This window comes from Rana temporaria, chromosome 4 (assembly GCF_905171775.1).
Source record: "Rana temporaria chromosome 4, aRanTem1.1, whole genome shotgun sequence".
Classification (NCBI taxonomy): domain Eukaryota; kingdom Metazoa; phylum Chordata; class Amphibia; order Anura; family Ranidae; genus Rana; species Rana temporaria.
Window position 1 is genome coordinate 71,983,897 of NC_053492.1, and position 23,998 is coordinate 72,007,894.

The 23,998-nt window shown below is 44.4% G+C and overlaps 1 protein-coding gene across 1 annotated transcript in view; it reads left to right on the forward strand.

Moving 5' to 3' along the window:
• Positions 1 to 13,928, forward strand: part of SDC1 (syndecan 1) — a 50,814-nt gene extending 36,886 nt beyond the window's left edge. Inside the window, exons 2-5 of the mRNA XM_040348544.1 lie at positions 7,409 to 7,487; positions 8,144 to 9,327; positions 9,539 to 9,656; positions 11,036 to 13,928. Of these exons, the coding sequence (XP_040204478.1) occupies positions 7,409 to 7,487; positions 8,144 to 9,327; positions 9,539 to 9,656; positions 11,036 to 11,202 (1,548 nt within the window). The 3' untranslated portion in view covers positions 11,203 to 13,928. The remainder of the gene's footprint in view (positions 1 to 7,408; positions 7,488 to 8,143; positions 9,328 to 9,538; positions 9,657 to 11,035) is intronic.
• Positions 13,929 to 23,998: the final 10,070 nt, after the last annotated feature.

Sequence of the window (23,998 nt, forward strand, 5' to 3'; positions counted from 1 at the left end):
GATGGAGCTGGCCGTTGGTGGGGGATGGATGGATGGAGCTGGCCGTGGGTGGGGGATGCATTGTGAAGGGGGATGGATGGAGCGAGCTGGCCGTGGGTGGGGGATGTATTGTGAAGGGTGATGAATGGAGCTGGCTGTGGGTGGGGGATGTATTGTGAAGGGGGATGGATGGATGGAGCTGGCCGTGGGTGGGGGATGTATTGTGAAGATGGATGGAGCTGGCCGTGGGTGAGGGATGCATTGTAGAGGGGGGATGGATGGATGCAGCTGGCCGTGGGTGGGGGATGCATTGTGAAAGGGGATGGATGGATGGAGCTGGCCGTTGGTGGGGGATGGATGGATGGAGCTGGCCGTGGGTGGGGGATGCATTGTGAAGGGGGATGGATGGATGGAGCGAGCTGGCCGTGGGTGGGGGATGTATTGTGAAGGGTGATGAATGGAGCTGGCTGTGGGTGGGGGATGTATTGTGAAGGGGGATGGATGGATGGAGCTGGCCGTGGGTGGGGGATGTATTGTGAAGATGGATGGAGCTGGCCGTGGGTGAGGGATGCATTGTAGAGGGGGGATGGATGGATGCAGCTGGCCGTGGGTGGGGGATGCATTGTGAAAGGGGATGGATGGATGGAGCTGGCCGTTGGTGGGGGATGGATGGATGGAGCTGGCCGTGGGTGGGGGATGCATTGTGAAGGGGGATGGATGGATGGAGCGAGCTGGCCGTGGGTGGGGGATGTATTGTGAAGGGTGATGAATGGAGCTGGCTGTGGGTGGGGGATGTATTGTGAAGGGGGATGGATGGATGGAGCTGGCCGTGGGTGGGGGATGTATTGTGAAGGGGGATGGATGGATGGAGCTGGCCGTGGGTGGGGGATGTATTGTGAAGGGGGATGGATGGATGGAGCTGGCCGTGGGTGGGAGATGCTTTGTAGAGGGGGGTGGATGGATGGAGCTGGCCGTGGGTGGGGGATGTATTGTGAAGGGGGATGGATGGATGCAGCTGGCCGTGGGTGGGGATGGATAAAATGAGTGTGTATACAGGAGAGGTGTGTGCTCTAACATGTACACACTGTTCCCTCCAGCACTGTCCATTGGATGACACCTGTGAGCTCCCACGTGAGTTGGAGTACAATCACTAGAGAGCCGAGGCACCTATCAGAGATGATAGGAATACTGTACATTACCCCAGTCTCCAGCAGCACGAGAAATGAATCCTTCAGCCACGCTGCTGGTAGCCTGCGCGCCGGCCCCTCCCCCCCCTACCTCGACGGGCTGTAGCAGAAAGCAAACTTGTCACAAGCCCGAGCAGCTGCAGTAGTTGCTTGTCTGCGCGAAGAGATCACAAAAGCTTCCTGCATGCTGGGACGGTGGCGGGATTACTTAACATGGGCTCTAGGCTACGGCAGCCGTAGCCTAGAGCCCATGTTAAGTAATCCCGCCACTGTCCCAGCATGCAGGAAGCTTTTGTGATCTCTTCGCGCAGACAAGCAACTACTGCAGCTGCTCGGGCTTGTGACAAGTTTGCTTTCTGCTACAGCCCGTCGAGGTAGGGGGGGGAGGGGCCGGCGCGCAGGCTACCAGCAGCGTGGCTGAAGGATTCATTTCTCGTGGAGCGGGGTTTAGCGCGGCAGCCGAAAATCGGCCGATTTTTTTACAATAATCGGCCGATGCCGATTTCTTAAAAACTGCCAAATATCGGCCGATATATCGGCCGACCGATATATCGGTCGACCTCTAATGCTAACCACCTGTTCCTGCTGACATAAGTGACCACAAATATCTGCTGCAAGGCATAAGTAAATGTTGGTCTAGAACTGGGCCAGAATGTATCTGATCCTAAAAACTAAGTAATCTATTTGGCCAAAAGAGCATATATTTGTAAGGTCAGGTTGTGATGTGGGGGGGGGGGCAAGAAGGACCCAACTCCTAATATGCACCCTAGATCATCCCAAAGGGGTTCAACATGGCTTTGTGCAGACCCCTTACGGTAGACCTTCACACACATCTCCATATAATTCCATCCTGTTACACAATCGCATATGTAGCGCCCCCTTGCTTTCGGCATGGGCACTACGCTAAAGTTAATGGGGAATGGGAGAGTTACTTTGCTCCCATTCATAATTTGTTTGAAATTTGGGACTTCTGTCCCAGAAATGTCCACTGGGTCAGTCTGTGGTCCAGGGATGCAATGCCACCCCTGGCTGGCAGTTGGCGCTAGAGGGGTTCTGGCAGAGTAAGTCTCTCCATCAGCCAATTGGAGGAGCTGTTTCCCTTGCGGGGTGTGCTGGAGAGGAGTATATCTGCGACAGGTGTCAGTTTTTCTTTATCTTCGCGGGGTCCATGTGCGACATCACCTTCAGGGTGCGTGCATCCATGGACCCCGCCGGCGCAGCCTACCTGGCCAAAGCTGCGGACTGCATCAAACCTCATCCGGAGGTACAAGGGGACCCCAGTGCTTCACTGGGTTCCTGGACCTATTAAGAACATCCCAAGCTGGGATCGGGTGACCGGACCACTGATAGTTATGCTTGCTGTCATCTGGGGACCTATATAGAAAAGTCTACTGGGAGGATTCGCTCTTTATTAATCTAAGTCCTTTATTGAAATTGGCCTGTGGCAGAGGCCCTAGAGCTGGGTCTGTGAGAGGCCTGTTCCTCCCAGAAATCCAAAGTGACACCTCGGCTGCCAGGCTTGTGGCAGGTGTCTGTCCGGGGGCACTTCACCCACTCAAGTAGCGCGCTCTCCCTCCCCCCCCCCCTGACCTTCCCAATTTATGTTGATTTTGGCCTGGAAAATAAAGAATTGGAAAAACCTTTATTCACGGTCTGGACCTTCGATCACTGCTTATGTTCTCACAACTACACCCCGCCAGGGTAACTCAGCAGGCCGATCCCAAATTCAACCAGCGGCTACTTCGGGGGTGAGCACTACACGTGTGTGTGTGTGTGTGTGTGTGTGTGTGTGTGTTTTTTCCATGGTCAATTTCTTGTAGCAACAGACTTCTCCATAGCAGTGTGACGTTCTTCTTGACTTCCCCAATACCAAACGCTACAATTGGGGGATTTATTTTTTATTTTTACAAAGGCTGTGCATAGCAACCAATCAGATTCCGCTTTCAAAGCTCGACTAAACAAGTTGCTCAATTTTTGTCCTTCAGTTTTAATCTCCCTCAAATGCTATGTTGGCGTTGCACAGGGTCAGACTTGATGAAACCAATGGTCTTACCTAAGGCTGTTGGCACAGGGTTGGAATTGCACTAACGGGTAATCTTATTTTGCCAGTGTGCATGGACCCTTAGTTCTATATTGCTGGATTTGGCAAACCTAGCACTTGGTATACCAAATGTTTGGTTAAGGTGATCGGGGATTTTTTTTTTCCTTGGTTTGTGAATTCTTCGGTCACCAAAATATCCCTCTGCGAAGCTGTACTTGTTGCTGGTCAGTGGGAGGGAGCCCATTGCCACCACAGGCCGGTGTGGATTCTGTGTAAACTGATAGTTGTATGACCTGGCGGGGGATCAGCAGTGCAGGCACACACTTGTTTTCCAAGGAGTGTGAATTAAAGAGGGAAAAATTATAATTTTTTTTTTTTTTTCCTCTTCAAAAGCTCTCATTGTTCAATGCTCACGTATCACATTCTCCAGTAGTTTGGCACACAGTTGTTGACCAAACAGGGTCATGAAAAGTCCTTCTGCTTTCTGAGCTCCTGTTGGATGAGTAGAGTGTCTCGCATGTGCGTAAAATCCAGCCAGACAATGAGATGGCTTTGTATGACAACTATTTACCTGCCCACATTCTCTGTAGCCACTTGTTTCCAAAGCTCAGTCATCAATGGTGGTTCTGATGCTATTAGCTCGTGTTTTCACAATACAGACTGTTTACTGCGCAATTGGTAAGATCATGGTACTGAAGAGGCCCTAAACGTATGCCACTCCATCACCAAGTGCCTGAAATATGTTGGGCTGACAGTGCTATGCAATACAGTCAGGCCTTGTAGAAATGCAATGTTTTGTAAGAGCCGTAATTGAGAATGTCTAGGACAAAATCTGAATATCACATTTAAAGACTGCAGACTTCATGTAATCACATCCACCCTGTACGGTAGTCTGGCTTCTTAGGATGTGGCCCGCTTTCCCCTAATCACTAATCCGTTAAAAGGTCACTTTGGAACGTTGAGCTGGGCCTTGAAGTCATTTTGAGCCTTAATGTGCACAAATCCTTGTAGTCCCAGTCATTCTTCGGCTGTAAATGTCTAGTCAGACGGCAAATCCTCCCAACTGTAATTTCAGTCCACCCTCCCACACCTTAATTATCCTTCCTATCTCAAGGGCTCAGCTGTTTCATGCTACGGTTCTCTGAATGAATGGAAGATTAAAGTGCTATTGGGTTTTGGGTGACCGTCTACTTTTAAATGCTTTAAAACCCAACTAACTCTATCCACTCGCAGCCACAATCTAAAACAATCTATCCCTGTAAAGAAGAAATCAATATACATGTTGTGAAGCCGATCTGGTCTAGTCTACGGTGGCGGATGCTGTGTGCAGGGGGGAACTGACAACGGCTGGGAAGTGACGCCACCCGTAGACTTCCTATGGGGCTTCCCTTGTGGATTGCCTCTCCTGTACAGCCCTAGACAGAGAAGCCACTGCTGACAGCTCAGCGTGGAACGGAAGTGGCTGCAGAACTGGCAAGCACAGCAACTTCTTTACAGGGCTAGATGGATTTAGTTTTAGAATGTGGCTGCGGGTAGAGTTGGGCTATGGCTGAACAAATTATTTAAATTTTGGCTGTAGATATACCTAAAAGTGTGTGTGTGTGTGTGTGTGTGTGTGTGTGTGTGTGTGTGTGTGTGTGTGTGTGTCGTGCAGGGGTCTCCAAATCTGACCCTCTGAAAAAGTTTGAAGTGAACATGTGTGAGGGCCAACCCATTTCTTCCATCTTTCTATAAAAATTCGGTCAAGTGTGTTCAAACGCTAATGTACTGCCCAACAAGGGTTATTTTGTCTGTGTGTGGTAAAGAGGATGAGCTTCGGTGTGTTATCGGCGTATAACACACACCTTCACTTTAGGAGGGAAGTTCCAGGATTTTTTTTTTTTAAATGAACTGAAGCAAAATGAGGGTCAGTGCCCATTTGCAGCCCCCACCATTGCCATGAGTGCAACATGATGCCCATCTGCAACCTCGGAGGGGCAGGACTTCCTATTAAAGAGCCCGCCATGTAAACAAGAAATGCTCTTGTATGAACGCCACTCATTCCGCCGTGTGTGTAAAAATTATATTGGGGGGGGCGGGGCGCACAAGATGTACATGTCCAAATTACCAGGCATGCCATTCCAGAACACAGGCCAGACTTTAGACATGCCTGGTATATTTTCATACTGTAATTTCTACAAGGTGGAAACATTTGGCGTTTGTGGACATTATGTTGCTACAGATTCAATAGAAAAGCAATACATTTTTATTAAAAATAAAGATACAACTAAATTGTTGGCAGCATTTGTACATCTGAATATTTAAAGCAAAATTCTGGCGTTTCAGACGGTGTAGAAATGAAGACTTGTGTTGGGCTCCCAGGTTATCTACAATAAACTTATTTTATTTTGCACCATTTCCCTGTTCTGTAATGCCTCGTTTCCACTGAGCGGATCGGTTCGGTACGGTATGCTTTTTTGGGTGTTTCCATTATGAAAGCGTGCCATAAAAGCGAACCGTACCGAACCATTCTGGGTCCTGCTTCAGATGTGGGGCCATAGAGAATGGAACGGTTCCATTAGGGCGGACCTACAAATACATCTCACTGATTGGTGGACGTGCTAGGCTTTTTTTCTAAACCTTGCATGGTCCCGGATGGTCCGATTTGCAGTGGAAATGCTCTGCAGAATAGACCGGTCCCATTCTAACCGCTCCATTCTTTCTGACCTGAACCGATCCGTGCAGTGGAAACAAGGCATAACTGAATGCTTTCAGTTCTACTTTATTTTTTTATTTTTTATTATGTAGATGGAAATATGAACTGATTCTTCTGTGTGCTGTGCCACACTCTAAGTTGTATTGTTCTGAAAACCACAGAATCCCACCCATCTGTTATGGGGAGAGGATGGAGAGTTTTCAGTAGTCCTGTTTCTGTTAAAACCCAGTAGGCTGGGTGAAATTTTTTTAATGGATTTGTTGGTTTGCCCACTAGTGTGTGTTGGGGCCGGTTTACACTGCTGCGATGTCAAGAGTTCGCATGTGATTTGCACTGCAGTGAAAAATCGCACGCAATTTTAGCCATACAAATCGTATGGCTGAATTGACACTGCGATATGTGAACTGATTTGGGGGTGTCATTTAATTTTTAACTGACACTCCCAGCAGTTTGTATAGGGCAGTGTGAACTGCTGCCGGGAAACATGTGGCGAGCAGTGGATTTGCAGGGTTCCCGCATTGCAGCAGTGTGAACTGGCCCTTGGTGAGTATTGACGGCATCCTTTTAAATTTCATGCATGGTTTATTTTTACATGGTAACATTGGTCCAACAGGTACCAATGCATATACCCATACCTGCCTGATGCCCCCGGAAGCTGGAAATGGCTGAAGTTTACTAAATACAGGAGCTTGGCACAGGTGCTTTATGGATAATGCCTTGCTTGTTCTGATTGAAGGCAAAGTGTTCTCTGGATGAGATGGAGTGTGACATCACCTCCATGCCTCTTCATCCAATCACAGAACATTTTGCATTCTCTAAATGGTGCTTGTGTTAAGCGACTGACTTCCTGTGAACCGGGCAGCTGGCTGCTCAGCGTGGGATGGGAAGCGGGTGGAGATTACTGGAGCACATGAAAGAAGCCGTCCCCACTGGGAGAAGACTGATTATTGATAGCAATAATCGCAAGAGAATCCAGCAGGCTGGTAGTACCCAAGTTATTGATCAACCTGGTACATTCAGCCTTCCCATTAATGGTTTGAATCTCGGCCGGTTCAGTAGGAGATTTGAAACGTGTATGGCCAGCCCAAGTAAAGTTGCCAGGCTGAGTTTTTCCCCTTGATAATGGGTACTCAAAGGTGTGAGATGGAACCATATAGGTGACCTGCTGGGTGCCACTAGACCCTATGAAAGTTGTGTTTTTTATTTTTTTTTTGGGAATGGATGCCCCTTTACCTTTCAGCACTTGGTGCCTGAGTGTTCACTGTCACTGTTGGGTGTCTAGGTCATTAACGGCTGAAGCTACAGTTTCAGACAGTCGGGCAGCCAGCATTTTCAGAAGAGGCTACCAAGGATTTTTTTTTTTTTTTTTTTTGATAGACGCTTACTTTTTAAAGCAATGTAGTGCTCTGCGGGCCTCATTCAGTGCTTTTTCTTAGTTTGGAAAGTTCTTGTGTGCAAGGTGGACTGGTACTGAGGCTAACTCCGTGCTTAATTTTTGTTTTTCAGAATGTGAAACCCACAGCTCCTGAAGACCTTGATGGCTCTGGAGACGATGAGGAGGATTTCTCAGGCTCAGGAATGGAGAGTAAGTTCAGTTCTTACCAAAGCTATCCTTCAATATCCATGCCCGCTTCCTTTGGTTCTTTTAACTGAATTGCAGGAGAATTTAAAGTTTAAATCCACCTTGGTGAAGCATGGTACTGTAAAGCAGGACAATTGGAAACTTCTAAATTCACTTCGCTACTTGGTTGCAAAGTATAGAGCCAGCTTCATAATGAAGGCCCTTCCTTAAATGGAGCACGTAACCTCCCCATAGTACTGTTCATGTTCAGAAAAATTTCTACAGAAACCTATTTAAACTGGACACATGGCAGAGCTTGCTGGAGATCATTGACATTCCAGCCACTTTAAAGTGTTACCACAAGATGCATCAAAACTGTCAAGGACACACATAAAAATAAGGGGTGGTCAACACAGAAAATGAACTAAGCATGCTAATTTGACAGTGCCAAGTGTTGCGTTTTATTCCTTTACAGGCCCGAGTTCTGGTTATGGTAGGGTGAAACATTTTTGCCAGTGCAGGTTCTGTGGTAGTGAAGCAGTTCTCAGACGTGCATATTTTGGGGTGCTTTGCTAGGTTTACCTGCAGTAGAACAAGGTTGTTTGTTTTTTTTTGTTTTTCTTTAGCATAGCACTTATTGGGTCAAAACACACTTTATTCATCGGTTTTCTTATTTCTAGGTGTCTTGGTAGAGGTCTCCCCGACACAAGTCTCGCCTCTGGCCCCTACGGTCACACAGGTATCCACAGCCCGGCAGCCGGATATTGCTATTGAAGAGGAACGTGATGTAGAAAATGCTACTCGACCACATGATCTCGATCTCTTTGATTTTCACCCTGTTGGGAAAGAACCGTTTGCTGAGCAAACTACAACTCTTGACCCTACAACCCATCAGTCAGCTACTGAAGAATCTAATGTAAAAAAACACCATCACCACCATCATACAACCACACCAGGCACATCCATTCCTGCTGAGGTTGTTTTAGTTGACACCACTGCTAGTCCTACTGAAGAATCTGATGTAAAAAAACACCACCACCACCATCATCATACAACCACACCAGGCACATCCATTCCTGCTGAGGTTTTAGTTGACACCACTGCTAGTCCTACTGAAGTTGAAAAGCCTTTTGTTGCCACCAAGGAAACTACCATAAGTACTCCAGATGGGGGTGACATTCATTTGGTTCAAGACGTTGCACCCACAACTGAAGATTCAGTCCAACCAGTTGACCATCCAGAAACCACCTCAGGCTTAACTAGTACTGCATATGCAGAAAATGAGGAGACAACTGCAGGTCTAGCAGATATTGGTGAAATTCCAGGCTTTGTGGACTCTGTGGAAAAGACTACTGTGACAGATGAAGAACATGCTCGTAAACATCATCATCATCATCATCACCACCACCATCACCACACCACCACCACTGCGACCACCACCACTGCAATCCTATTGGATGAGTCTGATATTCTTATTGAGAAGACAACACAACAATCTGACCATCTTGAGCCTGAAGAAGATCAAAACCAGCAAGGGGAAGCCACCACAACACCAACTAGTGAAGACAAACACCATGGCCATGAGCATCACCATCACAAACACCACCATCACCATACAACTACACCAGGGGCCACCCAGTCTACTGCCTCTGAGCAGGATATAGTTCATACCAAGGAACCTAAGGGCAGGAGGGTCAACATTCCCCCTGCAGAAATGACAACTGCAGTTCCAGTACTACCTGAAGATGAGGAACCTGTTGGCTCAACTGTGCGGTATAACCACACTGTTGGTCCAGTACAAGACGAAGACATCCCAGATTCCAGCGAGGAGGAATCGGGAGCTGGACCAGTGGAAACAGTAGATGTAAGTTTAGGTTTCTGTGATTCTTTACTTTTTAAATCTGAAAACTTTCCATATTAGAAACGTTATAGATTTTCATTGTAAATATCCTTATGTCTACATTATTTCCAAATGTAGAAGGCAAAATGTTGTAACCTTCATTAAAGAATTGTCTATTTTCATACTCCTTTCTCCAAATCCTTGTTAAAGGCTCTTTTTTATTTTTCCTCTCCAGGACTTGTTTTTTGAAGTTACGGCTTCGGTTGATAAAAGTGACAAGATGGCACCGGCCCCTGGTGATGGCAGTGCAGGTGCCTCACATGGAATAATGGAAAGGAAGGAGCTTCTTGCAGGTAAGGGGAGGGTGTGGAATGTTTTGGTTTATGCAGAAGCATGTTTGTACTTGCTACCGTAAGTCCCCTTTTACACAATCGGACCGTTTGGGCCATCCATTGACTTCTATAGGGGGGGGAGGTGTCAGTGGATATGTGTCAGCTGACATCCAATAAGATCGGCTGAAAACGGACATTAGGCGATGAGTCCGCCCTCCATCCAGCAGGTGGGATCGGCTGAAAACTGACAGCCTTTCTGTTTTTCATCCGATCTCCCCATAGAGGAGAGCAGGGCTCTGACGGTTCAGTCTCGACACAGTGAGCGGAGCTGGACCTGTCGTCCACGGTGATCAATGGAGCGATTCCCTGCTGAGTAAGCAGTCCGTCAAAACAGATCATGATTTTATTTTGTAGTAAGCAATGTTTTGAGATGTGGTTTTGTTTTTAATTATAGCACTGGGCTTTAAGTGTGGGTTTTTTTTTTTTTATACGTCAAATGTGCGTCACATTTATGCAGAATAAGATTCAGCTTAAATCAGGTTTTACATTCGTTTTTCAGTTTGGTTTATGTCTACCTGCTGGGTCCTTAAAGGGGTTTTCCACCCATTTTGTAAGTTTATTAAAAGTCAGCAGCTACAAAAAGTGTAGCTGCTGGCTTTTAATAAACCGACACTTACCTGCTCCACGGCTCCAGCGACGCGCCGGACGGGGCTCCACTCCTCGCCCCCCCTCGCCGGCCGGCGTCTTCATGCTCAGTGTGGGCACCCGGCCGTGACGGCTTTCGGCTTCACGGCTGGGCACCCACTGCGCATGCGCGAGCGGCCCGGCGCCGTCCGATTGGACAGGCGATCGCTGAGGACCTGTCACGTGTCCTGGGCGATCGCCTACAGCAGCCCCTTCCTGTAGGTGATTAAGCTTAATCGCCTAGGCGATTAGGCTTAATCGTCTACCCAGAAGGAGGAAGTGGGACAGGAAGTCCCACTCCTCCTGAAGCCCCCACTCCCCCCAAAAAAAACTACATGCCAAATGTGGCATGTAAGGGGGAGAGGAGTGGGTTAAGAGGAAGTTCCAAATTTGGGTGGAACTCCTCTTTAATCATGACATTCTCCCCCCCCCCCCCCCCCCCCCCCTTATTGGCCTGGTATGGTTCAGGGTTTTTCTTTGCCGACAAGGAAACCTCCACTGACATCTGGGATAACTCGCTGGTTCTTACCTGGCGGCTTTTAACAACCAATAGAAGATGCAGACAGACGTCGTTTACAAATGATTGCCTCTATTCAAATCCTTTTTTTTTTTTTTATGGAACTGAGACTTATTCCATTAAAAAAAATAGAAATGTGTGAAAGGGGCTTAATTTCTATTATACAAGCCTAATGCATTACTTTTCATTCTAATTCCAGGTATCATTGCCGGTGGTTTGGCAGGATTGGTGTTTGCTGCATCCTTGGTGGCATTTGTTTTCTACCGGATGAAGAAGAAAGATGAAGGAAGCTACTCCTTGGAGGAGCCAAAACAGTCAAATGGGGGATACCAGAAACCACGGGAGCAGAGGGAGTTTTATGCATAGACGTCCATGGCTAAAAAAACGTTTTCACTTTTAGTTGCCCCCCCCCCAACGGCCTGTCTACTTGACCTACGCCCACAGCTTTTCCTATGTGGCCTTTGTTCGGTACAGACTTCAATAAACATTCTTTTAAAAAAAAGTCTAAAGTGGCTCTTGTACAACACCATGTCTTCAAGAGGATGAAGGCCATTTTTTTTTTTTTTTTCTCTCCTGCAGCCAAAGTCTAAATTGGACTAAGGTGAAAGACTAACTTTGACTTCAGCTGCACCGGAAGAAAGTACAAACGTGCTCCACATTCTAACAAGAACTTGGCATTAATGTTTGCTTGATCATTCTGCCGCAACCAAAAATTTAGACCGATGCCCCCCCCCCCCCCCCAATGGTTAGTCTGTTATTTAGTTTGACTCCAGCACTTAAATTGCAAGCTTTTATTGTGGAACTCTGGCTGAGTTGATGCGTGTAGCAGTCGGGCAGCAGAGTTTTTGTAACTTGCACTGTTATGGGTACCTGTTGGAGTCTGATCGGCTATAAGCAGCAAAAGTTTCTCCCGTCCCACTGGTTAGAATTCCACCCAGTTGAAAATGTGCACCGTTGTTTAACAATATTGGAACTGTAATGCGTGTCCATTCAATGTACCTATCTATATTAAATCTTCAGGCTGTGCCAGGGTATTTAAAAAAATATATATACTTAAGCTTTAAACTGCCACACATTTATTCATAGCTTTAAACAGGTTTGTGCACACAAACAGTTGACTATTCAAGCATTAACAGCATTCCAATGTGCACCTTTTTTTTATTTTTTTACTTTTTAAATCTATTGCACTACCCTGTCAACAGGTCTGCGTTTTTTGTTTTATTTTTTAATTGGATTGGTTTTGCATTTTTGATTTTGCTCGCTATAAACTCTGTAGATTTATAATTCTTGTGTAGACTCTACCAAGCCAAAATGTCCCCCTTTTTTTTTTTTTTTGTTTTATCTGCCCCATGTGATTTTTTATTTTGAGTGCAGTGCCAACAATTTTTAATGTATAGTGTTCTTAAAATGCAAGTGTATATTTGTAATGTAAATTTGGTACGAGTTAAGGGAAAGTGTAAAATTTGTAGGTTAAAGAGGGTGTTTTTTGTTTTTTCCAATATGTCTTGTCCTGCTATCCTTCTAGAAATGGTTTCCTTTTTGAACATGGTATGTATGTATGCACGGAGAGGGGTTTGAGTCTGTAAAATAAGTTTAAACTTTTGAATTGGTATGATGAGTTTTGGGGGTATAAGTATTTTTGTTATGGGTGGTTGCTGGTCTTGAACAACCCACTGGCTTCTTTTATCTTTAGGCACAAACATCCCTTTACCTGACTTGCTAGCTTGTAATCCTAATGGGAAAGTTTGCCTATTTTTTTTATTTAATTTTTTTGGTTTAATTGATCTTCACTGTTAAGAACTCAAGTGGCTGTGCAGGCAGTTGTACATAGATGGCACAGTGCCATGAAGGAGCAGTGTATATAAGAAATAAAGGAGATGAGGCTTTTTCAGCAAGACCTACAATGTTTCACTGGCTGTAGTGGGTTAGGGTGTGTAGGTTTTTTGTTTTTTAACCATGTCGCTGCCTGCATCTGCTTGTCACGGAGTTCATCATGGTTTTTGTAGCCGCAGTTGATGGAGTTGCAACATAAGAGGGGCTAGGCTGTGGGAAGATACTGCACTCTGATGCTCAGGTGCAGTTTGGGATTGCCCTCTGATGTGTTCCAACCTGAGACACGGACAGATTTAAACCCTCATTACTTTTATCTAAGAGTTGCACCCTATAGAATACCAGGGCAGATGGAAACCTGGCTGTCATGCTTATCTAATGTCTTTAATGCTTCCAAATTACTGACGAGACACCAACATCAATGTTGGGATTGATGCATTTTGGAAAGAAAATGTACAATGCACATGGCTGAGAACTAGTGCCATTTAAAACCATATCAAATCTGTGGCATGCATTGATGTGTGGTACAACTCGTAGGTGTGGATGGTTAAGGTAAGCTGCTTCTGGCACAGTTGGCGGTTTAGTAAGGGGTGTGTGGTTTTAATGTTCTCCCTTCAAGGTTTTAACGGGCCGTGATCCAGAGCTGCCTGCCAGCAGCGCCCTTTTCCCCACTACAAGGTAGGACAGTGCTGGATTACTTGGTGACCTTCATAAGAGCAGCATTGGAGATCCACATCTCTGAAGGGAACCGAGTACTAGGACTGTCTGGGGGCATTCTGGATTGACTTTAAGTCGTGTATAACTCCCCCAAACGTTCCTAAATATAATGCTATATAGCAGACTGCTTTTACTCTGCTGGATGTTTATATCTGTAAATAGGTTTTAAAAATTTTCGACAGATTGTTTTTTAATTCTCACCTTACCCCTGATAGAACTCCTTGTATGCAGTAGGTGTCTCCCCACAAGGGGATGTGCTTAGCCAGAATCCTCTAAATACAAGAAGTTTTAATTAAAGGGCTTTTGACTCAGGGACTGAAGGTGAGAAACCAGCAATAAACTGTTATGTAAATTGTATTTTTCGGTAAAATTGTCGATCTTTGTGCCTTTACAACTTTGCTATGACTTTATGCAACACATGCTGGTTTTCAATATATTTTTTTTTTTTTCTCTCCTAGAAATGTCATGTAAAGTTATTCATCCAATCCACTTTAAGCAATGTGTTGTAAGGGTTTAATGTAATAAAAAAAAAAATTCTTGGAAAATCCAGTTGGTCATTGTTTGTGTCTGAAATATGTAATGTTAAAGCTGAACTCCAGGCAAAAGCGATGCAAGCGAACAAATGTGTGTGTTTTTTTTTTTTTTTTTTCCTGTTCTGTAGTCCTATGATTCTTGTCCCTGATGGGGCAAGAGACCTAAACCTACTACAGTTTCACTTTCATTTACGGGTCTCCTCCCCACCTCCAGCTGGTGACTGGACAGTGAAAGGAGAAACTGCATGGTGTTGAGCTTGCATTGCTTGCTCACTCTCTTCCTATCAACATGCTGCTTGCACTGCAATGCAGCCATGTGGCTTTCAGCTGCTGCTACTTCTGTCACTGAACTGTGCTGTACAGGGCTGATGCAAAGTCAAAAATGGGTGCCTACATACAGTGTCTTAATAGAAGGTTGCATTATGCTGACCCACTGGCTAAAATGCTTCCAAGTCTGTTCAAATGAGTTTCGATGTTTCTCTCATCAGTTTTTTTTTTTTTTTTTTTTCCCTGTCATGGCAGATGTATAGGAGTCCCATAAACTACAACCCCCCCCCCCCCCCCGACTAATCTTGCTAATAAAACACCCTAATGCTTTAACTAAATTGAAAAAGGTATGCACGTTGGGAGTTTAACAGAGCTGGTTTGGGGTCAATGACTAGGTTATTAAAGAGTGAGATCCCTGAGCTTTCAGCTCTTAAAACAAATCTGCAATGTTCTAAATAGATGGACTTCCCTACAGTACAGATTTCCACAGCAATTATTTGGCTCTACCTCTGTGACTGCACAGGAGGCTCATACTGCCGAAGACTAGTGTATTTTGGCGTCCAGACTTCATATATGTGAGACGCTTTCTTATTTTGTTTGACCTGCTATGATTGGTTTTTAGGTCTGTAGTAATGAACAAAGGAAACCCATTGTTGGACGGTTGTGACTCAGACAGGTGTCCCCATTGGAAGATCTTCCCTCACCTCTTGTTCCTGTGGCAACTCCAAACTACTGGTATCTCCCATCACTTTCTGTACCATGGACAGTAGTAACAAGGACAAATGGGGCGAATCTTCGCAATGGGCTCATGGACGGCAACAAAACCTGACTGGTGTCTTAAGACATTTCATTTTATCCAAAACGTTTTAACTGTGCCGTACATGCAATTCTGGCTCCCACAGACTGGCTACAGTGTGTGGTACAGTTGCAAGAAATGTGAACCCTTTTGGAATGATATGGATTTCTGCACATATTGATCATAAAATGTGATCTGATCTTCACCTAAGTCACAAAAATAGTCGGTCTGCTTAAACTAATAACACACAGAATTAACTGTTACCATGTTTTTATTGAACACACCATGTAAACATTCACAGTGCAGATGGAAAAAGTATGTGACCCCTTGGATTTAATAACTGGGTAAACCTCCTTTTGGCAGCAATAACAACCAAACGTTTCCTGTAGTTGCAGATCAGACGTGCACAACGGTCAGGAGTAATTCTTGACCATTCCTCCTTACAGAACTGTTTCAGTTCAGCAATATTCTTGGGATGTCTGGTGTGAATGGCTTTCTTGAGGTCATGCCACATCTCAATCGGGTTAAGGTCAGGACTCTTGAGTGGGCCACTCCAGAAGGCGTATTTTCTTCTGGTTTAAGCCATTCTGTTTGTTTACTTCTATGCTTTGGGTCGTTGTCCTGTTGCAACACCCATCTTCTGTTGAGCTTCAGCTGGTGGACAGATGGCCTTGAGTTCTCCTGCAAAATGTCTTGATAAACTTGAATTCATTTTTTCCTTTGATGGCAATCTGTCCAGGCCCTGATGCAGCAAAGCAGCCCCAAACCATGATGCCCCGCCACCATACTTTACAGTTGGGGTGAGGTTTAAATGTTGGTGTGCTGTGCCTCTTTTTCCACACATGGTGTTTGTTACTTCCAAACTCAACTTGGTTTCATTTGTCCACAGAATAGTTTGCCAGTACTGCTGTGGAACATACAGGTGCTCTTGTGCAAACTGTAAAGTGCAGCAATGTTTTTTTTTTTTTTTTTTTTTTTTTTTTTGGACAGCAGTGGCTTCCTCTGTGGTATCCTACCATGAAATCCGTTCTTTAGTGTTTTATGTATCGTAGATTAGCTAACTGGGATGTTGGCATATGCCGGAGACTATTGCAAGTCTTTAGTTGACACTCTAGGATTCTTCTTCACCTCATTGAGCAGTCTGTGCTGTGCTCTTGCAGCCATCTTTACAGGACGGCCACACCTAGGTAGAGTAGCAGCAGTGCTGAACTTTCTCAATTTATAGACAATTTGTCTTACCGTGGACTGGTGAACAGCAAGGCTTTTGGAGATACTTTTATAACCCTTTCCAGCTTTATGCAATTAAAAAATTCTTAATCGTAGGTCTTCTGAGAGCTCTTTTGTGCGAGGCATCATTCACATCGGGCAATGCTTGTGAAAAGCAAACCCAGACCTGGTGTGGGTGTTTATATATAAAAACATTATTTATTTATTTATTTATATTTATATATATATATATATATATATATATATATATATATATATATATATATATATATATATATATATATTTATATAATTATATAATTTTCTCTCTCCTAACACCTCCAATCTAATCTCATTGATTGGACTCCAGTTGGCTGACGCCTCACTCCAATTGTTTATTGTGACTTAGATGAAGATGGGATCACATTTTATGACCAAATTGTACAGAAATCCATATCATTCCAAAAGGGTTCACATACTTTTTTCTTGCAACTGTACAGATTAGTGCTGTCAATTTTAAGCAAGTGTGCTACGGACAACTTCTTGTGTGTAAGACGCTGGTTGGCAGGATCTTTTTCTTTTCAAACCTCACCATCTTGGGCAGGACCAAAGAGCTGTCGGAGGACATCAGGGACAAGATTTTAGACCTGCACAAGGCTGGAATGGGCTGCAAGAAGCTTGGCGAGGAGACAACTGTTGGAGTATTTGCAAATAAAAAAAATTCAAAATGACTATCAATTAACCTCGGTCTGGAGCTCCATGCAAATTTTTGCCTCATGGGGTAAGGATGATCATGAGAAAAGTGAGCAGAGGCTTGGGAGGAAGTGCTGTGGTCAGATGAGACCAAAAATGAGCTCTTTGGCATCAACTCAACGTGTTTGGGGGGCAGCAAAAAAATGCTGACTATGACCTAAAGAACACACCATCCCTACAGTCGAGCACAGAGGTGGAAACATGCTTTGGGGCTGTTTCGCTACTAAAGGTACAGACTGACGTTGCCTTATTGAGGGGCTGAAGGACTGGGCCATGTATTGTAAAATCTTGAATGAGAACCACCTTCCCTCAGCCGGAACACTGAAGATGGGTCACAAAACATACAGCCAAGGCAACAAAGGGGTGGCTCGAAGCATATTAAAGGGGTTGTAAAGGTTCCTTCATTTTCCCTTCTAAATGTGTGTTTTTTTTTTTGTCTGCATTTCTCACTTCCTGTTTCTCCAAGTTTTCCACCATCATCCGAGCGGTGGATAGTCAGCCAGAAGTGAGAAATTCCGACAAAGGGGGGGGGGGGAAACATTTAGAAGGGAAATCTAAGGTAAGTGAACCAACAATGCACTAGCTTAAAGGAACCTTTTTTTAGAAAATAAAAACAAACCTCTGCAACCCCTTTAAGGTCATGGAGTGTCCTAGCCAGTCTGTAGACCAGAGATCGTCAAACTGCAGCCCTCCCAGCTGTTGTAGAACTACACCTCCCATGAGGTGTTGTGAAACTGACATTCAGACATGAAGGTAGTTGTAGTTCCTGAACAACTGGAGGGTCATAGTTTGAGGACCTCTGTCCTAGACCTTATTCGTATAAATTCATACAGGGAGCTGAAATGTTTAGTTGCCAAGGAACCTTAAGAATCTAGAGAAGATCTGTGAAGAGTGGACCAAAATCCCTCATGAGATGTATGCAAACCTGGCAACAAACTACAAAAAGTGTCTTACCTTTGCTTGCCAATTAGGGTTTCTCCAAGTACGAAGTCATGCTTTTGGGGGATCAAATACTTATTTTGCTCACTGAACTGCAACTCCATTTATAACACATTGTATAGTGTGTGGTTTTTTTTTTTTTTTTTATATTGATTTATTTTAATTGATCTTCTGTGTGGACCTTTTTAAAATGCATCTATGTAAAAAAAAAAGTATACCTTTTTTCCATTGAAAGTGGGCACATTTACAAGATCTGCAGGGGATAAAATATACTTTTTTTTTTTTTGACAAAGCTGTTAATATTTTTCCCTTGTATAATAATGCCCTGTGCAAAATGCCAGCCAGCACCATATGGACGTAGTTTGGTATAAAGTACCTTGGGTAGCCTACATAGAGCCCTGATCTTAACCCTACTGAACACATTTGGACAGTCAATCGAATTCAATCTTGTGCAAAATTTATTACCTGACTGACCTCACAAATAAACCCCCCCCCCCCCCCCAGCTGAATGGGCACATGTTCCAACAGACATGTCTTGTGGAGGCTTTATGGTGAGGGGGCAACTCCTTATTAATGCTCATGGTAGCTCAACAAATGTTCTGCTAAGCTAGAGACATGTGAAAAATGTAAGTACACCCTTTGACATTGGTGACACTTTTTCACCACATGAACAGGCAGACATTGAGTTTTTTCATTAGCCATCAAATATTCTTGGGGGGGGGGGGGGGGGGAGGAAACGGAAGGAATTTTTTTTTTTGTCTTTACAATATAACAAATTTGAATAGATGTACTCTGATAAAAGTACACCCCCTGGCCTTGGAAGTGGTTATTGCCTGCTTTAGCAGTGTAAGCAATTGCACACCTGTGGTGTTCCCCCCCCCCCTTCCTTTCCAACTGTTATTTATTGTACCCAGGGTTGAGCTTTTGTATGGGTGTTTTTTTATGCACTTAAAGTGGACTTCCATAGATATATTTTATAAAAATTTTTTACCCCCAAAAAATGTTTTACTCGCCAGAAAGCGCTGTTGTTATGTGGAAGTATCTCTTCTGCCTCTTCCTTCACCGTGGTGCTAGGGGGGCACTGCCTTCTGGGAACTGTGTGTAACCCAGGAGGCAGCTGCCCATTCACAAAGCGCCATGTGAGATGCGCAGTAGGAAACGGGCAGTGAAGCCGTAAGGCTTCACTGCCTGTTTCCCTTAGGATGGAGGTGCCAGGACTGAGCGATCAATGTCGGGGGCCCATCGCTGGCGCCTAGGACAGGTAAGTGTCCCTATTAAAAGTCAGCAGCTACACTGTTAGCTGCTGACTTTAAAAAAAATAAAAATATTAATTTGCGGGTGGAATCCGCTTTAATTATACGATGTGTGTGTGTGTGGGGGGGGGGGAATTGGGATGTAGCCAGCTTTTTAGTCTGCTGCTTAAAGTGGTGGTTCCCCCGAATTAGGTTTTAAAAAAAAAAAAAAAAAAAAATTCTCCCGCTTAAGTGTACAATAATGTACTCACCCGTCCCATTAATCTAAGCGCCGTCATTCTTGAATCATCAGAAAGTGACTTTTATAAAAATGGATGTTTCCATCTTAGCTCCTGGCAGTCTGACGTCCGTGTCTTCTGGGTTGCGGCGAATGCTGTACTCCCAGCATTCACCTCTCTATCCCGCGCATGCGCAGTGTTGACGGCGGGCGCGCCGTCAACACTGCACAGTTACTATGACAACAGCGCAGCGTGCTGAAAAGGACTCGCCCCCTTCAAAGTAAACAGAAGAGCGATCTTGTAGCACCTTCTCCGACGGTATCCAGGTAAGTAATGGCGATGTCTACACGTTACCAGTAGTTAAAATGGCGCTATTGTAGCCGCCCTCGTCACATGACTGGCTGCAAGAGTCATGTGACTTGCGGAAATAGCGCACGATAACAGAACATACTGCAGAGATTTCTCTGCAAGAAATCGTGACGCTGCATTCCCACGATGCATAGCGGCTATCCTGGAAGAAAATACACGCCCAGCCCCAGTCAGACAGACCCGGAAGTGCAGGCTTCACAGAGCTGAAAGAAAGGTAATGAAACCTTTAAAAAAAATTGTTGATGGCGAACTGTTTATAGGCGAACTGTGCCCGTGTGTTTAAGGTTAGGTTGCTAGATTTTAATAAGGGGCATGCTTTCCATTACATAGTCTTTGGAAACGATCACAGATCTGAAAATAGGAGGACTTGTGTAAAATGTAATCAATAGTTGATTACGTTGTTTGTTACGGTCTTTCTGCTTACTTGTAATCTTCTCCATGAGCCCCCCCCCCCCCCAACACTAACTTCTGTTTGGAATGAGTGGTGCATGCTAATTGTCAAGTTCACGGCTCTATGGACACTACACATCCCATACTTCCTATTCCAGGGGGTACTCCAATGGCAGGTTAGTAAGCTAAGTTCATGAGTTGCTGACCCACCACCCCAGACCATCAGCGGGGATGGAGCAGGAGGCGTATAAGCCAATGCTTTCTCTGTAGCGCCAGTTCCTGTCCCAGGCAAAGGTGTCGCTAAGAACCTAACAGCCTAGCGGTGCCAGCAGAAGATGAGACAAAAGTCAGTTTATTAAATATCTGTTTTGTAATGGGCATATTGGACTTTAAAAAAAATAAATACAAATTATTGGGCAGCTTTTTACACTGATCTGATTGTGATGTCATTTATCCCCTCCACATCACCTTATCGGTGTGTGAAATCTATCTTTCCAAAAAAAATTTTTTTTTTTTTTTTTTTCTACACAACAATACAATACACTAGAAAATCCACCAAGCAATAGTAAGATAAATAAATAAATGGAGTATTGTGGATTGGCCTAATCAAATACCAGAGAAATGTTGTTGTGGGGGATTTTAAACTGGTGGTTCATGCATTAAATACACAAACCTCTTTAAGTGAATGAATTTTCTTGGAGGTATTAATTGCAAGGACTGGTGGGCATTCATGCAGAATTGGTTATCCCTGGTAAAGCGGAGCTATGCCAGCCTCTGAGGTCCAGGGTTTACATACTTTTTTCACAGTACACCATTGCATCTACTGACATTTCTGTTGAATAAATCATTGAAAAAGGTGAATTTTCCTTGTGTTCCTATTCAAGTATAATCGCCTTTATCTGCAGGCACTGTTTAAATGAAGATGTAAAGCGCGGCGCAAACTGTTGGCGCTATATAAATCCTGTATAATAATAATTTGCCTGTTCAAATATGTTAAACAAGCCATCAGTGGGATGTACTTACTTTGTCACATAATTGACTGTCTCTGCTATGAGATGAGGTGGAAGTTGTGTAATCTGATCTATCCTGCCCTTCAGATGTATTGTATAAAACGCTGATATCTGAACCTATGGAAAGTTGCTTTTTTAATTTGTTGACCCCTCCTCCCCACCTGGCTGCAGCACTGATGTATAATAATTATAAAGAACTAATAAGAATTTTATAGTACAAAACATAGTAAAAAAGAGGAGAAACTCTGTAGATTGTAAGCTGCCAGGAGCAGGGCCCTCCTAACCCTCCTTGTAGTGTTGCGGTCTCCCTTTATATTGTAAGGTGCTGCACAAACTGTTGGTGCTATATAAATCCTGTACAATAATAATCTATTCTTTGGATTGGAATTTTCCATCTGTAGTAGAAGGTAGAGCTAATCCAGTTCTTCTGATAAGTTGATCTGTGTTGAGGTCACAGATTGTCCTACATAAGATAACTCGCCAGTGTTTGTTTATTGTGAAGTAAGTGCAGAGTGGAAGGTCAAGGAGCTTTGTACTCTGAGATCAATAGATGACCCGGTGCCCTGGGTCCATTTACCTGCAGGTCATGTCTGTTTATCTAACTATAGCCCTTTAATGTAGCCCTCAAGCTTGCAGACCAGGTCAGCCAGTATGGATGTTCCTGACAAGGTTCTGCATATTGTCGGTGCTTGATTGCCTGCCCAGAAATGGGAACTTTTACGTAAAAATCACACTGGCTAATACGTTTTGGAATCGGTAATTTTATGTCTAATTTGCTGATAAACCGTGTAGGTGCAGACGGCTGCCACACCTACAAATTCAATGCTGGGAGATGCTATGGATGGTTCTGGTTCTTCCATGTGTCCTCTTTGTTGGATGTATCTAAATGGTACCTTGTAAGGGGCATCTATATGAAATGCCTTAACCACTTGCCGACCGCGCTATAGCAAAAATACTGCTACAGCGCGGTCGAGTTGTTGTGACACGACGTCCCTGGGACGTCCTCGTGCACTTCCTCGTTTGCGCGCCCCCTGAGACGCACTCCCGGAAGTGTCCGTGCTCGCCGGGTCCAGGGGACCCGATGTAACACGGATCACGGTGAAGAGCCAATGATAGCGGCTCTTCACCACCTGATCGCTCCCTCCAATGAGGGAGCAGAGAAAAGTAAACAAAAAAAAGTCATCCTGAGGTCTTCTCTCCTCACACCGATACAGCGTGTGAGGAGAGAAGTGATTTTTAAAGTGAGTGCCATCTACATTGTGCCTAGCAGTGCCCCTATAGTCCCAATCAGTGCCACTACAGTCCCCACCAGTGCCACCTCTGCCACTTCAGTGCCCATTGGTGCTGCTAGTGTCTGCCAGTGCCACTACAGTACTTATCAGTGCCGCCAGTGCTCCATCAGTGCCACTACCGTGCCCAGTGCCACTACAGTGCCAATATCCCTTTTTTTTTTTTTTTTTTACCAAAAATATGTAGCCGTATACATTTTAGGCCAAATTTTATGAGGAAAATTAACTTTTTTGCAAAATGTTATGATCGAAATGAAGAAAAATTCATTTTTTTACAAAATTTTCATTCTTTTTTCATTTATAGCAAAAAAAATTAAAACCGCAGAGGTGATCAAATACCACCAAAAGAAAGCTCTATTTGTGGGAAAAAAAGGCCAAAATTTCATTTGGTTACAGTGTTGTATGACTGAGTTATTGTCATTCAAAATGTGAGAGCACCGAAAGCTGAAAATTGGTCTGGTCAGGAAGGGTGTTTAAGTGCCCAGTGGTTAAAGAGGAAGTGAACCCTCCAATACATTTCTTTAAAAAACAAAAAACCTGCAAAAGAGGCATAATGAGCTAGTATGCATAGCATACTAGCTCATTATGAATTATTTACCTGATATCGAAGCCCCTCTCATTCCTCTCCTCCGCCGCCATGATACCCATGTGACTTCCGGGTATCGCAGCTCTGGCGCTGTGATTGGCCGGAGCCGCAATGACGTCACTCCCGCGCATGTGCGTGAGTGACGGCACGATCGCCTTTAGTGAGAGCCCAATCACCTTTCTGAACGGCACGCTCAGTGCGCCTGCGCCGTTGACATCGGTGCAGTCTTTTCAGCAAATATCTCCTAAACCGTGTAGGTTTAGGAGATATTTGTTGCACTAACAGGTAAGCCTTAATCTAGGCCTTCATGCATAGAATGTTGTGCCTTTACAACCACTTTAACCGCTTGCCGACTGCTGCACGATCATTTACGTTGGCAGAATGGCACAGCTGCACAGTGGCCCCTTTAATTTGCCGCCATGTGCGACCCTGTCACGAGCTCCATGCCCGCGGAAGAACGGGGAGATTTTCAGTGTAAACACATCTCCCTGTTCTTCCTAGCGACATGTCACCACTGATCGCCTGTTCCCTTTCATCGGAAACAGCGATCAGTGATGTTTCACTCGTCGCCACGCCCCCTAACAGTTGGCAGCACTCTCTAGGACACACTTAACCCCTTCTGCGCCTCCTACAGGTTAACTCCTTCACTGTCACTGTAATTCTTACAGTAGTCGGTGCTTTTTTATAGCACTGAATGCTGTAAAAATGACAATGGTGTCTGTGTCTGCCATAAAGTCATGATAAAAATCGCTGATTGCCGCCATTACTAGTAAAAAAAATAAAAATACTAAAAATCACAAACTGCCCTATTCTGTAGACGCTATAACTTTTGTGCAAACCAATCAAACGCTTAGTGAGATTTTGTTTTTTGTAACCAAAAATATGCAGAAGAACACGTATCGGCCTAAACTGAGGGGGAAAAAAATATATATATTTTCTTGTATATATTTTGGGGATATTTATTATAGCAAAAAGTATTGCATTTGTTTTCAAAATTGTCGCTCTA